Source organism: Lathamus discolor, chromosome Z (assembly GCF_037157495.1).
Source record: "Lathamus discolor isolate bLatDis1 chromosome Z, bLatDis1.hap1, whole genome shotgun sequence".
Classification (NCBI taxonomy): Eukaryota; Metazoa; Chordata; class Aves; order Psittaciformes; family Psittacidae; genus Lathamus; species Lathamus discolor.
This window is the reverse complement of record NC_088909.1, coordinates 92,218,079-92,233,174: the sequence shown is the minus strand read 5'-3', so window position 1 is coordinate 92,233,174 and position 15,096 is coordinate 92,218,079. Positions and strand designations below refer to the sequence as shown.

The 15,096-nt window shown below is 35.7% G+C and overlaps 1 protein-coding gene across 4 annotated transcripts in view; it reads left to right on the top strand.

The window, feature by feature from the left end:
* The window catches only part of IL31RA (interleukin 31 receptor A), a 34,044-nt gene that overhangs the window by 13,328 nt on the left and 5,620 nt on the right, over positions 1-15,096 (top strand). For 3 of the 4 annotated variants that reach the window (XM_065662948.1, XM_065662949.1, XM_065662950.1), the window contains exons 6-14: positions 388-569; positions 1,181-1,332; positions 4,271-4,436; positions 5,028-5,110; positions 6,319-6,535; positions 8,048-8,230; positions 9,753-9,854; positions 11,174-11,320; positions 13,664-13,804. In XM_065662948.1, the coding sequence (XP_065519020.1) occupies positions 388-569; positions 1,181-1,332; positions 4,271-4,436; positions 5,028-5,110; positions 6,319-6,535; positions 8,048-8,230; positions 9,753-9,854; positions 11,174-11,320; positions 13,664-13,804 (1,373 nt within the window). The remainder of the gene's footprint in view (positions 1-387; positions 570-1,180; positions 1,333-4,270; positions 4,437-5,027; positions 5,111-6,318; positions 6,536-8,047; positions 8,231-9,752; positions 9,855-11,173; positions 11,321-13,663; positions 13,805-15,096) is intronic. The other variant, XM_065662952.1, reaches the window with a different exon arrangement.

Genomic DNA, 15,096 nt, shown 5'->3' with positions numbered 1-15,096 from the left:
AAATGGCGAATGGATGCACTTTTGTTGGAAGCGTTACTGAGGAACTTTCTGTGTAACTAACTATCCTCATTTTGGATGGGTAAAAGATTAAAGCCCATGTCAATTCTGCTTGGCACCAGTTGGGTTTAACCTAAGGGCCTCCGTAGTCCTAATGTTACAGTGAAAGAATCCAGAATTAGTTGTCATTTTTAGATCGCTCCCATCTGGGGATTTGTGTTTACAAAGACAAATTTTGTAGTCTCTTGCTGTTTGGTGACCTCATTTTAGAAACATAAATACTTGATTCTTTCATTTACCATTACATTTTAAACACTGTTTAGGACTTTACTTTTTTATAAGCTACTGCGAATGTGGTGAGATCAGTGTTGTTTATTTTTTCTTTTTTAGGATGACAGAAGGAGGTGTGACTCTTCCAAGTACAGTGGGCTTCTGTGAAAGCAAAATGGAGTCGTGTTCATTTTATTATCCAGATACTCCGTATAGTAGTTCTTTTTGTTTTCAGGTGAAAGCTGAAAATGTTTTGGGTGAAGCCTCATCAGGTTGTGTTCCTATGCCTATGGAAAAAATAGGTAATTTAAAAAAATGTTAAATAAAGCAGTGTATGTTGAGCTGTCTGCACTGCCTGCAATTCTTTTTTCCGTACAGATGAGAGAGCTCTGAAACAAATTGTGCAATCAAAGAAGAAAATAATGAAAAAAAAAAAATCAGTATACTAGTTTTGAAACTATTATTTGGGTTTCATTTGGTTTTAAATTGGTTTCAGTTTTGAAATGCTATGTAATTTTAATTGTTATCTAAAAGCATGAAGTCTCTGAAGTTACATTTAGGGTTTAATAAAATGTTTCATCCTTCCCAGATTTTTTTCATCCCAATTTGAATGCTTAGAATTTAGTTGAAGCAAGTCTCTTGTTACGTTTTTGATATGCCTTTCCATGTAAAATTCTTTGATCTGATTGGTAGTACAGCAGCAGTTTTCCGCAATTTCTTGGTCTTACTGAGAGGTGGTTAAAAATGACAATGTGGTGTATGCATACTATGAACCATCTAACTATATTTTTATTAAGCTGATGTCTTAATAGGATGTATGTTACTGCGATAATGATCAAACACAAATAGACGGCACAATTCTGAACTCTTAGAAGCATTTTTCCCTGTTAATGTTTTTGTTTCTCCATTCTAGAGAAATTTGAACCTCCTGAAATACTTTCAGTTAAAAAAATCACTGGTATAAAGCAGTTGCTTACAGTAACCTGGAAAATGCCTGAGAAGATTATCCCTTCACAAGATTTAATTTGCCAGGTTCAATACAGAAACTTATATTCAAACTCTTCGGTAAGCTATATAAATTTCCTTCTGAATGTTAGCTTCTTTGTGACTAATTAATGTTATAAAAGGCTGAATAGAAGAAAGGCAACATCTAGTTGGAAAAAACAATTAAAACCTTGTTATTTTAACAAAGTCATTGTTTTGTTGTCTGGGATGAATTGTTCTCTCTTCCTTTTGGTCAATGTCTGTTTTGGTACATACGATGCTTCTGAATATATTTCTGTGAAAGGCTGAAGGATTACCTTAGGCTAAAGGATTACACACACAGCCAAAATATTTTGTTTTCCTGTCACATTCTTGGTGTTGAAAACAGCATTTACTCCCAACCACAATAGTTGAATCGGATTAGCATACCCTAATAATACATTCATTTTTAATTACTTAAATTCATAATACATGAATTAAAGTATTATTTTGCAAGATAGAAAATAAGGGAAGTTATTTTTCTGAGTTTGTCTTTCTCACACTTAAATGTAACTGCTGTAGGAAAAAACAGTAGTCATTTGCTTCTTTCAGATGGCCTATTCCAATGCTCTTCACTATACAAGTGATTCAGTTTGCAGTCTTACTGTTTCCTCTTCCAAAACTAAGAACAGGCCAGGTTGCTTGTCTTTAGGGCTTTTTTTTTAAGCTAATTGAACTGAGATGTCTGCCTTGACCTTACTATTTTATAGATTAGATGTGTAATTCTGGGAGAGAAGAGTCATGAGGGTAACTAATACTAGTCTTCAGAGTTCTAAAAAAGTTCCTGATTCTAAAGATGTTTTTAATTAGCATCCTTCTCACATTCTCATGGCATTAAAGTGTCTTCAGTGTAGAGATGACATAGTAGTTGTTTGATCCAGGTTATGATATTCAGGATGATCTGATGGGCAGGAAGGCTCAGGTCCACCTGGGATATTAGAAACTGAAGTAATATTTATTTAAAAGACCTTTTCAAGACGTTGATCCCTTTGGAGTCAGGACACTGGTGTCCTACATGGATATGAGATCCTTCCCAGATGTTGAAAACATTTGTATTTCTGTGAAGTTAAGGTAACATTGTGTATTGTGTCTTTGTCATCACCTGCATAAGAAAACGCATGTCTACTTTTTCTCCATCAAATACAGTCTACATCCATTTTCTTCATCAAAACTTCCCTGCGTTTTAACACAGACATTCTAGAGAGAAAATAGTAGCAATGATTAATAATGACAAAAATTCAGTGAGTTTAGTTCTGCAGGATCTTACACAGGCATGATTCATAGTTTTGTCTGTAGCTGATCCAATTGCAGTGGCCAACAAAGACAGCCTCAAACAATCAGTTAGATATAGGAGCTTTTTTCCGTCTGTCAGCGCATACATGGGAGAAAAAGAATTAGAATTGTTTGAGCAAATTTTCTTGACCTTTTGAGCATTTGTACCAAAACAAGCTAAATGGATTGTTGTGAACTGCTTTTACTGACCTATTTTTCTACTTGTGTTATACGAAGTTTAACTAAATATTATTAGCAGCCTTTTGGCAAGTAACTAAAAGCTAATCTGGGGTATTTGCAATTCTATGCCAGGTTCTGCTAGAGTTTGGTAATAGTTTCTAAGACTGAATTCTCCTACAAGTAGTTTGCTATTTTTGAGAATGAGTTTTGTGAGATGAGAATGTACTAGAATTTTCAGTTTCATAAGGTAGTGCACTTCCCATTGCGGTGTTCAAAGGAGTGGGTGTCTGGATTTTGTCTTGTTATGGTTTGATTCACTTTTTGTTGGAAGGTTCAACTGGTGGAAGACAAAAATTTCTTCAGTTTTTTTGGCCCAATTATTGTCATTCTGCATGATATTACTACTTCAGTTTGGCTCCCAAGAGGGAATCTTCCTTAATCTAAAACTTATTTTCACTGATCTGGTTGTAATTTAGCTAGCTTGAAAATTTATTTTAGCACATTTCTGTTTCAGTCATCTGAAAGTTTAGCAGGGGAGAGTTGTTAATTACTGATTAATTTTTGCAGTTTGGAAGGGAAGACATTAATAATGGTGTAGTGATTATATCAATCCTTTACACAAACACTCAAATATTTCTGTAGTTCCCCTTGTTTTCTTCTACTTGCTGTTGTCAGTCCAGTTGAGTTGGTGCATCCACTCCAGTTCCTGTGTTTTGTGTCTTCTTTTGCCTTTTGCTTTGGAACAATTTAGCTTCTATCAGTGAGATGTGAGTGGATTCCTTTTAAGATGATCTAATTATGCTGTCATCACTTTTCCAAGAAGATATTCTTGCGCCATTTCTGGTATTCTTATCTTCCTTCACCATTTAAAGGCTCCCTCTGTTGTTTTTTTTTTGTTGTTGTTTGGGTTTTTTTGTTTGTTTTTTGGTTTTTTGTTGGTTTTTTTTTTTCTCTTGGTACCAGAGTTTTCTGTGTTTTCATTTGTCTTTTTATTTTAATCATATGCTGATAATCTTTGGGGTGGCCTACAGCCACACTGCTATATGGGTAAGACCTAGGAACCCTGTAGCCCAGAAAAGAAGACCAAGAAACAAGTACCTAGCTGGCTCACAAGCTGCAGGTGATCACTGCTTCCCCAGGGATGCTTCTGCTGTGCGCTGGAGCTGTATCAGGATGTTATGGTGATCCTGGCCTTAGCAGTACCCAGTTGCTTCCCAGCAGTGGGAAATGCAATCATCCAGCACTTCCTGTGCCAGCACAGCTGCTCTAGAATCACGTGTGAGCTGCACACACTTTGTGCCATCAGTCGGTCAGTACAGACCTAGTTATGGCTCAGGTTTTTCAAACCCTGGAGTTTTACAGGGTGAATGGATGCTACACAGAAAAATGAAATGTGAAACAAGTAATGTTGAATTTCAGAGGTGTGAGGTGGACACATGAAAACTGCATCCTTTGTGGTTTTTTTAAAACTAAGTCATATATCTGCATGCAATTTTATAGCAAATAACTTCTGTTCACATATTTTCAGGAATTTATCACTGTCCTACTGAATTCTGTGGAGAAAATAGGATCATGCAATCTCACAGGTCTGTGGGACTCCACAGAATATTCAGTTGCCATTCGGTGTATGAGTGCTGTGTCAATATTCTGGAGTGAATGGAGTAGAGGGAAAAGAGCAAGCACTGAAGAGAAAGGTAACCTAACTATTTTCTGAGCTTTTCTTTGCTTATGCTTCAGGGTATTAGTATTCAATAATGGAAAACTGTATTTTTAGCATATTACATCTGTTGAAGATAGAATTCTGTTTTTAGAGAGAACGTATATTTTGTTTAAATACAGAAGGACAAAAGCAATTTGTGGAGGAGATTTAAAAATTGATACACCCAACATGGGCTGAGGAAGAAAATGAGTGCATAGGCATTGAAGATGAGAGAAATGAAATGTAAATGGAGACTGAACATTGCTAGGTAGCATAGTAACAGAAATGCAGTGTAGCAAGTATGCCCAAGAAAAATAATTTTAAGTAGAGAAATTAAATTGCCAGTTATAAAACGCACCTAGAAATTTTCCTATAGAACTTAAGAAATAAAAGAAAGCAGAAGGAAATGTATTGAAAGATGGAGGCTGTAGTAATTAGAGAATTAAGGCACATTACCCAAGGGAAAAGGTTTTAACTAAGTTGCTCTCAGATTGCAGTTTTGAAACCTTTTTTATTGTTTCTGCTATGTTACAGTATCTTTTAAATATAACAACAAATGTCAAGATATTTTTATGTCTTTAAATAGCTCCTTTAGAAAAAGTGGATTTGTGGAGAGTCATTGAGCCTTCACACCCAGCTGGAAGTAGATCTGTACATCTTATGTGGAAGGTATATACTCTCTGTGAATTGGTAATCGTATTGGTATCCTGCAGCTGATGTTAGAATCATAGAATGGTTTGGTTTGGAAAGGACCTTAAGATCATGAAGTTCCAATCCCCCTACCATGGGCAGGTACACCTCGCACTAAACGATGTCACCCAAGGCTCTGTCCAACCTGGCCTTGAATGCTGCCAGGGATGGAGCATTTACCACCTGCTTGAGCAACACATTCCAGTGCCTCACAATCCTTACAGTAAAGAACTTCTTCCTGAAGTTAAACCCGTTACCCCTTGTCCTATCACTACAGTCCCTAATGAAGAGTCCCTCACCAGCATCCTTTTAAGCCCCCTTCCGATACTGGAAGGCTGCTATGAGGTGTCCACGCAGCCTTCTCTTCTCCAGGCTGAGCAGCCCCAAATTTCTCAGCCTATCTTCATACGGGAGGTGCTCCAGTCCCCTGATCATCCTCGTGGCCCTCCTCTGGACTTGTTCCAACAGTTCCGTGTCCTTTTTATGTTGAGGACACCAGAACTGCACACAATGCTCCAGGTGAGGTCTCACAAGAGCAGAGTAGAGGGGCAGGATCACCTCCTTCGACCTGCTGGTCACGCTCCTTTTGATGCAGCCCAGGATACGGTTGGTTTCTGAGCTGCGAGTGCACACTGAAGCTGGCTTGTATTCAGTTTCTCATCAGCCAACACCCCCAAGTCCTTCATGTTGTGTTGAAGTATTTTAGTGTTGTAGGACATGTAGCTGCCACGAGGTTTTGCTGTTTTTGGGAAAAAGCCTCACTGAACTGAATCAGAATAGAAAAGACTTTTTTTTTTTTTTTTTTTTTTTATTGAACAGTAGATAAATAGATTTTTGTGATCTGTGCAGAAAGGAAGGGTTTAATTTAATTCAAATCACTGGAAATCTGATTGAAATTCCTTGCAACTGCACTTAAATAATACAAATTACCAGAGCTGTGCTTAAGTTATCTTTAGTCTAGTAGAGTGACCAGAGGCTCTTTGTGTTTCTAATCTCAGTATTTGACTTCTGAACCTTTCCTTCAATGAAGTTGTTACAGCTCATTGTCCTGAAAATGGGAATTAAGAAAGCACCTTTCTTTTCTAAATATATATAATCATTTTGTAATTTGACCTTTAATACAGTATATACTTTTGATTATACAAATAACACTCTGAAATACTTACTACTGAATGTTTTTGTAATAGCCATTAAACAGCTTTCCACCTTCTGGGAGAATTCTAGGCTACAAAATACAGTATTTTCCAGAAACCAATGCTGCCCTTATAAAGACAAACATCTCTACTGATAAGAAGATGATTTTACTTTTAAATGAAGAGGCATATATAATATCTGTTGCTGCCTATAACTCTGCTGGAAATTCTCCTGAAGCTATTTTGAGGATTCCATCCACTGATGAAAGATGTAAGATTTCTCAAAGTTTTGCTGCATTTTTCTCATTAACAAAACAAAAAAAAAAAAAAAAAATTCTTCTTGACGTCTCTTTAAGTTCTGTTATAGTGGAAGCAAAGTTGTGCTAGGAACTTTTATCTCACATACATGTGTATATATACATATATATATACATATATATACATATATATACATATATATATATGTACGTATGTCTATATGTAGTATTTACAAAGCTGTGTAGTCCAGTACTTTTTAGTAGAACAATATTATCTGGTTATCTTATTTTGCTATTGCATATCATGCTTTCGTTGTAGGTGATTATTGTTAGGGTTTTTGCTTTGAGATGTAGTTGTTAAGATATCAGCACTTTCTGATATCTTATTAGAATTTCTATGTTATTACTTTCTGAGGGTTTTTTGGTTTGGTTTGGTTTGGTTTTTTAGCCTTGGGTCTCCAAATGAATTTATAGAGTCCCACTTAATTCTGTCTCATCCCTCTACTAGGTCACAAAATTTGTTACCACAGGGCATTATTGCAGTGCATTTAACATCATTCAAACGTGTTTAATACAAGTCCTTAAGAGATGTCAGTGGAAGCAGAGAGAGAAACACCGTGTTTATTCTCATTTCCTGTGCATTACCAAAATACCTCATCCCATCTACTGCCAGGAAGGGTCAGGAAGCTGGATTGCTCTAGCACGAAAGTTGTGTTCTTTGGCTTTTATGTTTAATTCTGATATCTCTGTGAGCCTTGCATTGCAACATCCTTATGCCTACCCATGATCCAGAAGAGAGGTTCACCTACACTGCTCACATATCAGTTGTTCATGAAATAAATGCAGGTGTTCCCCTGGAACTCCTCAGTCAAATTCCACTTCTAATCAGAAAACTGGGTATGTAGATGTGAAGTCATCTTGTTGTGGAGTTGGCTGGCTACATCTGTATACACTTACGTGTTCCACAATAAATGTTTTACTGATTTTTCCATGCTGTGACATGCTTTTTTTTTCCTTGCATACATTTGTTTTCCTTCTACTTCACCAAGTCTTTTTTGCCAGGTTGTGTTTTCACTCTGACGTTCATTATCTCTGTTCTGCAGTTTTGCCTCACTGTCATTCATGAACTTGCTGACTTGATTTACTGTTTTGCTATTGCCTTTGTAAGCTCAATCAAAACTTATCGACATTACCTGTAAAACTGGTTTGTGAAACTTTACAGTCTGTGAAATTTAGATCCTTAGATACTGGTCTTTGATTCTGTATGTGTAAATGTCCTTGAGTATCATGTTTTCAATTTCCCCTCCCCTTTTTCATTGTAATAATTCATATATGCTTAATTTTAAAGTATTTTGAGTACCTGCATGTTAACACAGGTGTAAACTAACTTTAAAATATCCTTTTTAACAAAACCTTGACTAAGTCCCATATTCTTCTAAAGGAGCAATCTCAGCTTGCTGTGAGTATTTTTCTTGCTGCAGTTTTTATTTCAATAGAACTGATGACACTTTCTGTTAAACTTTTAGCTTCTCAGATTATTGAAACAGTGAGGACCTTTATGACCAGTGAAGAAGTGGTTGTGAAATGGGTAGCCTTTGAACCGGAAGTAACTGAATATGTAGTGGAGTGGTATGAGGAATTGGAGACAGATCCTTTTGGTAGATCATGGCAATATGTATCAAATTCTACAAACTGGAGAACTAACAAAAGTATGTTCATTTATCAGTTACAGCTGTAATAATGCACAGATAGATACGTATTTATGTGTATTTATTTATAGGTAGACCAGAAAGAACAAACCAGTTTAAAAAATAACAGTATTATTATATGCTTTATTAAAATCTTTGCATATTATTTAGGGAAATTTTAACTTTCTTAAATTGTCATGCGGTATGCAAGATGATGTTTTCAAAGTTTTCAGAAAATATGTACCCTGCCTTTTCTAAAGTGTAAAGGAACACTCTTTTTATTAATTATAACTGTGATGAGCTTGCCCATGAAATTTGTCTTACAGACTTAGACAACAGTGATTTAAATACTGTTTTTATGCTACAGTAAAACAAATCAAAAATCTGCTTGAAGCAAATTCAACAGCAGTTAATTACACATTGAACTGAGATGGGCTAGTTGAGTCATATGCTGAAAAGTATGCTAATTCAGCAATTTACTGTGTGGAGTCAACACAGTTTATGGCTGTTCTCAATATATAAAACCCCCAGCTTTCCTCCTCAGCATTATTAGGAGATCTTTTTTTACCCTAAGCACAAGTCACATTAGAAATTTCAAGGCAAATTCAGACTTAATCAGGCCTAGTTCTGGCATTCTTTTGTAAGTTTTTTTTAAGGATGATATGCGGACCATCATAACTTCTGCTGGGCTGTAATAGGTATCAGGGACTGAAAAAGCATCAGAGAATTGATACAACACAGGCATCTGTTGATAGCTGTATTCTCACTGAACAAGTTGCAGAGCTTGAGGATGAACAGTTTAGGAAATTCTTTACACTACTTTCATCCCATGAGGAGTAATGCTACAGATGTGTCCTCTCAGTGTTGATGAGAGTTTCTTGTGAGTAGGATTGCACTCAATTACTTGGCTGCTGGATAGTTCAGAGTTCAAAACTTCATTTTCAGAAGCTCAAACTATGTCTTGAAACATGTGAAACATATAAGATTATACAGCAGACATTTCACTTGTACAATTGTACTTCTGAGTCAAGCTGCTTAGAGGCAGATCTGTGGTTGGCATAACTGGGAACATCAATGTAGAGTTAAGAGCCGGGGCTCCATTGTGCCTTTTAAGCTGTTTGATGCATGAGACAAAACTTTATTCTGCAGAGCAGTTAATTTAAAGACATGTGAAATTAAAAATACTCCTGGAAGTACCATTTTATACTGGTTATTTGAAAAGAAAAAACATCCGAAACCTTAGACTGTTACAAGATGAGTAAGTTGCTTCCTATAGAGAAGCTGAATAACGCTGGAGTATAATTACTCATTCAAATTTCTAGTTGAAAAATGAGTCAGAAACCTTATGAATACTACTAAATAAAATTATTTGTGTTAAAGGCAGTAATGGGCATTTGAGGCAATAAATATGCATTGTGCTTGCTAAAATGTTGAAGGAAAATAGAGGTCTGTAACAATGTATTTAGAACTGTGCTATAATTTATTCATTCTGTTAATCTTGCACAGAGAACTATATTTCAACATTCTTTCTTTTCATTTACAGAAAACTTTAAACCTTTTGTATGCTATAACATCTCAGTGTATCCTCTCTATGGAAATGAAGTAGCAGCTCCATATTCCATACAAACTTATATTCAACAGAAAAGTATGTATTTTAAACTAATAATGTTGTGAAATGTGTGTTGTAATCTGTTTATGAGTAATTTGGAACTGACATTACTGAAGGAGAGATACAGATGCTGAAAAAAACCCAGGATTCAGGATTCCTGATTTCTCTTCATAGATCAACTACTGAACTGTTCAGTAAAACACATGTGTATCTTGTGATACACATGCTGCTTGAATCCACTCATTTGTTGTAAAGTTTACATACTGTATACAAAGCATTTGGAAACATTTTAAACTGGCTATCTCTTAAATGTTACAGATTGTTTAGGTATATAATTAGACTTGATTTTAATGCTTGGCTGCATTTGTCAGTCGTAATATATGATGAAATTCTACTAATGGAATAAAATAATGGTTTGAAAAGCTTGCTTTAAAAAAAAAATGTTTATAATGTAACAAAATATTTACAGTCCTGCACATAAAACTTGGTAAGAAGCCATGATGTTTGCAGTTTGGGTAGAAACTGTGAATGATACTGTGTGTGTGGAAGGCTTCTTTATTTGTAGAAGTTCAATGTGAATTCAGTGATTTGTACAGCCAGCTGTAAGAATGTAGTTTACTGGTAATTTAAAGATTTCTGGTGAAAATGTCTATTTCTGTGTGTGTGAATATATAGGTCTGTGTAAGTGCACATGCACACATAGTACAAGGCACCACTAAAAGGCATTAATTACTAGGAGAAGGTAATAGGGTATTTCATGCTTGAGTAGTACTTCCTTGCATTATTAGAACTATGTTTTAAGTGCTTTCCTGTGTATAGGGACCTGTGACATTACTACAGGTTGTCAGAGAATGGGAAGGAAGGTACTTGTTTTAAAACTGAAGGACAGAGAACTCTTGCTTTGAAGTTACAAGCAATGCATGTGAGGCTGTATTGTATAAGTAGACTTTGTCTACTGTAATGAACAAAGACTGGGAGTGCTGGAGATCTCAGCTGAATCTCAGCTCAGCCAGAGACATCTTGTGTACATAGTGACCTTGCACCTGAATTCCGAGTGCATAAGAATGTTTTACCTCTTGATCAATCTGTGATGTTGTGAGGATTGAGCCTTTCAATGGTCTCAGGGTATTCAGATGCAGTAACACTGGGAACTATGCAAACACTAGGACAGATGAAAAGAAGTATTATTAGAAAAAAATCACACATTAAAGAGGATGAAAAAAGTTAAGGGCTATATCAGACACATGTACATGTGTTGCTGCTAATGTTACTGGTATGTGTGAAATAACAAATGGGTAACACTGTAATACTTAGACTATCTTACTACTTTTTTAATCAATAATGCCTCTGTGTAGAGCCATCAGAAGGACCTGTGGCTGACACAGGCATTCCAGGCAAAAATGAAGTTACAATAAAATGGAAGGAGATTTCAAAGGATAAAAGAAATGGATTTATCAGTAACTATACAATATTTTATAAACCTGAAGATGGAAAAGAATTGAGTAAGTATACATTAAACAGCAATTCTTTCAACAGGGTTAATGACAATCTGCTGTCTGAAGATAGCTATTTTCATAGTTATTAGCACACTTTCTTATGTTATGTTATAAATACGTCTGAAAATACTAGTATTAAAATGTGGCTTACATTAAGGCTAGTTTTTTTTGGGTTTTTTTAGGTTTAATTGAAATTAATATTGTAGTGAATAGTCGCTGCTTTAGTACTACAAACGTGTTCTTCCTCAGTTTCTTTGCTCTGAATTTATTTTGTACAGCACTGCTTGCTCTCCGTCTTTTTTACTGTCAGTGTTGTACTACCCATGGTACTATGGCCATGACTGTTGACCATATTGTCCTTTCTGCTTCTCAGATGCAAATCTGATAGATCTCCATGCGATAAATATGGTCAGTGTATGGTGACATTATCATTCCTCTTCCATTTCCAGACCAGTATGGAAAGTGAGAGGCTTTTTGCAGATTGTTATCCATTAACAGTAAAAAAAAAATAAATCAGATTTTCAGGAGTATGCCAAATTGGAGATTATTATTTGTGAATACTTGCTGGTTTTACCTTTTATGTAAGTACTAGTCTCCCTTCACCTTCAGATCTCTCATCCATCATGGCACACCTGTGAAGCTAATGGAAAAAGTAATGACAGAAGTAGAGGAGCTAAAATGGAGCTAAAATACACTGGAGAGTTGTAGATCCTGTGCACATTCATGAATTTGAACCTTGTGAGGGTTCAGTGAATTTAGAAGTTTCATGAATGTCCTTGGAAGGATGCCTCTCCCAGGCCCTAAGCTTCTGGAAATAGGGTGGCAATTTTCCAATAATAATGCTTTTTCCAGTCAGTTCTATAATAAAGCAAGCCAGCAAATGATAGTCAAGAAGCTAAAATATGCTGCCAAAAAATAGTTTCTTTGGACATCGTTTTTAGCTTATTGTTTCAAATGTGCTTGATTTTGTGTGTTTGGTATTGCTTTTCTGCTCTGGAAGCTGCATAACTTTTTGAGCATATTCTTAATCTCTGACCTCAAGTATAGTATCCATGCAAGGTGTCAGGATATTCCTATCTATTCAGAATTTCTCTAGCCTAAATCTCAGCAGAATCTTTTATGAGAGGTGTTTGGTGACCTAAATTTGTTCTTCCTGTATAGTTTATGAAGAATGTTATTGGATCATTCAGTGCTTCGGAAATGGTCCATTTTCCTCCTTTTTTTAGACAACACTGTTAGCAGATACGTAATATAATTTAACTTTTTTTTAAAGATGTCAAACTTACAAGTCTTTTGATGTCTTCAATTGCTTCTGGGTATCCAGTTTGGAGCCAGGGCAAGGGTATTCTTGGGAAATTTTAAATTAGAAAGAGGAAGCTCCTTATTTCTGTCAGATTCAGTCCTCTACAATCAACTTTTCCTGCCATTGTTGGTTTCTGAGTAATTTAATGTTGACTGCTTTGTGCAAGGTTATCCTTAAACATGCAGCGTCTTGTTATGGAGCCATGTATATCTGTATTACTTCTGCTTAGTAAAGGAGACTTCTGCCCATTTTAGGGGTTCAGATTAGTTTCTTTAGGAATTTAACCAACAACTCAAAGGAGTAAAATTTAAATGGCAAAACCTTACTGTGCTGGTGCTTTTTGAGGCTTCTCTCTGATGTCACACCTTTTTGATAAGAATAGAACTTCAGTGATTTAAATGTCATAATATGAACATGCTTTTAATAGTGTTTGTACACATAGAATGTTATGACATATGCCCTGCTTAAAAGAATTGGAAAGTGAAGCATATCATACTAGTTCCAGTAATGGAGGAAGTATTGGAAGTGTTGAGTTCTCTTCAGAAAAGTGTTTGAAACTTGTAAAAAAAATCCTGTTGAATTTGGCTTTCCTCTGATATTCTTGGAGGGATAACCCAGAGCTGATAAACTGCATCCTTTTGGATGATCCATGTCCAAATACATGTCCTAGAAGTATGGTTAAATTTAATGAGCTGCAGAAACTGTTTAAGAAGTTCTTAATTTCTGAGCCTAGGTCCCAGGACATAAAGTTCTCAAAGCACTGGTTTTAGTGATAAACTACAGGAGACCATAATTTGCCTATCTTTAATATCAGAAAAAAAGTGTATTTTTAAAAGTACATATCGTTTACTTTTTTTCTTGAAATTTTTAAGTAGCATTGATAAACGTTGTTTAGTAATTTTTCTCAAAGGACTGATAAGGTTGCTTTGTATTTCAAGTTGTCTGTAAAATACTTTGTATCACTGTAAAAGATGCTAAATAAGTGTATGATTCCCTGATATAATACTATTTCGTGTGTTTATTGACATAAATCTTCTCCTAAAAAGATGAAACAGTGAACTCTGATGTTCTGCAATACAGACTGAAGTCTTTACAGGCTAATACACAATATACTGTCTATATCATGGCAAGTAATGAAGCTGGTGGAACCAGTGGAGAGCCAAAAACCTTCAAGACTTTGAAATTCAGTAAGTAATATTGCTGGTTAGTTACTACTATTTTAAAAATAGTAGTAACTATTTGGGAGTTTGAATTTGGTTTGGGAGTAAGAATTGTAGAATAAGAGTAAGAATTATAGAATATTTTTGGTTTAGGCATTTGTTAATTTTTTTTTTTTATTTTTTTTTTTAATTTATATTAGTGTTTAACAAAACACTAGCTGAATTTAACACAGTTTCACTGATCATCTCACAGAATAAAACCTCAGGATTAGAAATCAAACCCCAAAATCTTGTTTTCAGTAAAGCTGTGGAATACTCTGGATGTTTGCGGGATCTGTCATGCTGTCAGTTATGTGATGGCGTGCCTAACAGTTTGATAAAAACCAGTCATTTCCATCTGAGATACTAGATTTAGAATAGCGGGGCATTGTGTTGCATTTCTTCTTCTATGTAAGTTTAAGCAGTAAATGAATGCACAGGTTGTGGCCATTGCGTGTGGGGAGATAATCTCTTCATTGTTCTAGACAGATTTACTATGGAGGTTGGTATGACACCCGTGGGTTAGAAGTTCAGATGGTTCCTCACTTATACTTCTGGAAAGAATGCTTTCAATACATACATATATTTTCATGGTGGTGGCCAAACTGAAATGTAAAAAAGTGCATGAACTATCCCTAATTTTTTTATGGGATTCAAAGCTTATTTTTTGTCTGTAAAGTCATCTGCTAGTTTCCTAGTCAAATGTAAAGTAAGGTAGACTATGCTGAGGTCTGGTCTCCATTGCTGTCAGCATTTACCTCTAGTAGGTTCTTGGAAGCCAGCTTAGAAATCTGTGCACTGTTTTTTGTGTAGTCAAAGCCTGTTTCCTACATTGAATTTGCTATTTATTTTGTAGTGATGGGTAGAAGTGGCACTATATGGCAGTTTTAGGTGATTCTAAAACAGCAGGTACCTGGAGGGGTGTAGACTCAATTCTAGGTGACTTCCAAAGATTGGCTTGGTATGACCCTAAGCAGCCTGATTCTGATTTCAGAGTTGGATGAGATGACCTGCAGATATCCCCTCCAATCTGAATTATTGTGATTCTGTTAAATAAAGGAAATTTTAAAATTCAGTATATCTGCCCCTGGGAAGGCTCATTATGAGCTGCTTTTCTGGCTCAGTAACTGTGACAGGCTGGATTGAAAATATTCACCTTTTGTCAAATTGTGCAATGAGTACCATACAGTATTCTGAATAGTTCTGGCTAGTTTTGCCATAGCATTTTAGAACTGTGTAATTAGATGTCTTGGATGTTGGACATTAGCTGTCTTAAGGCT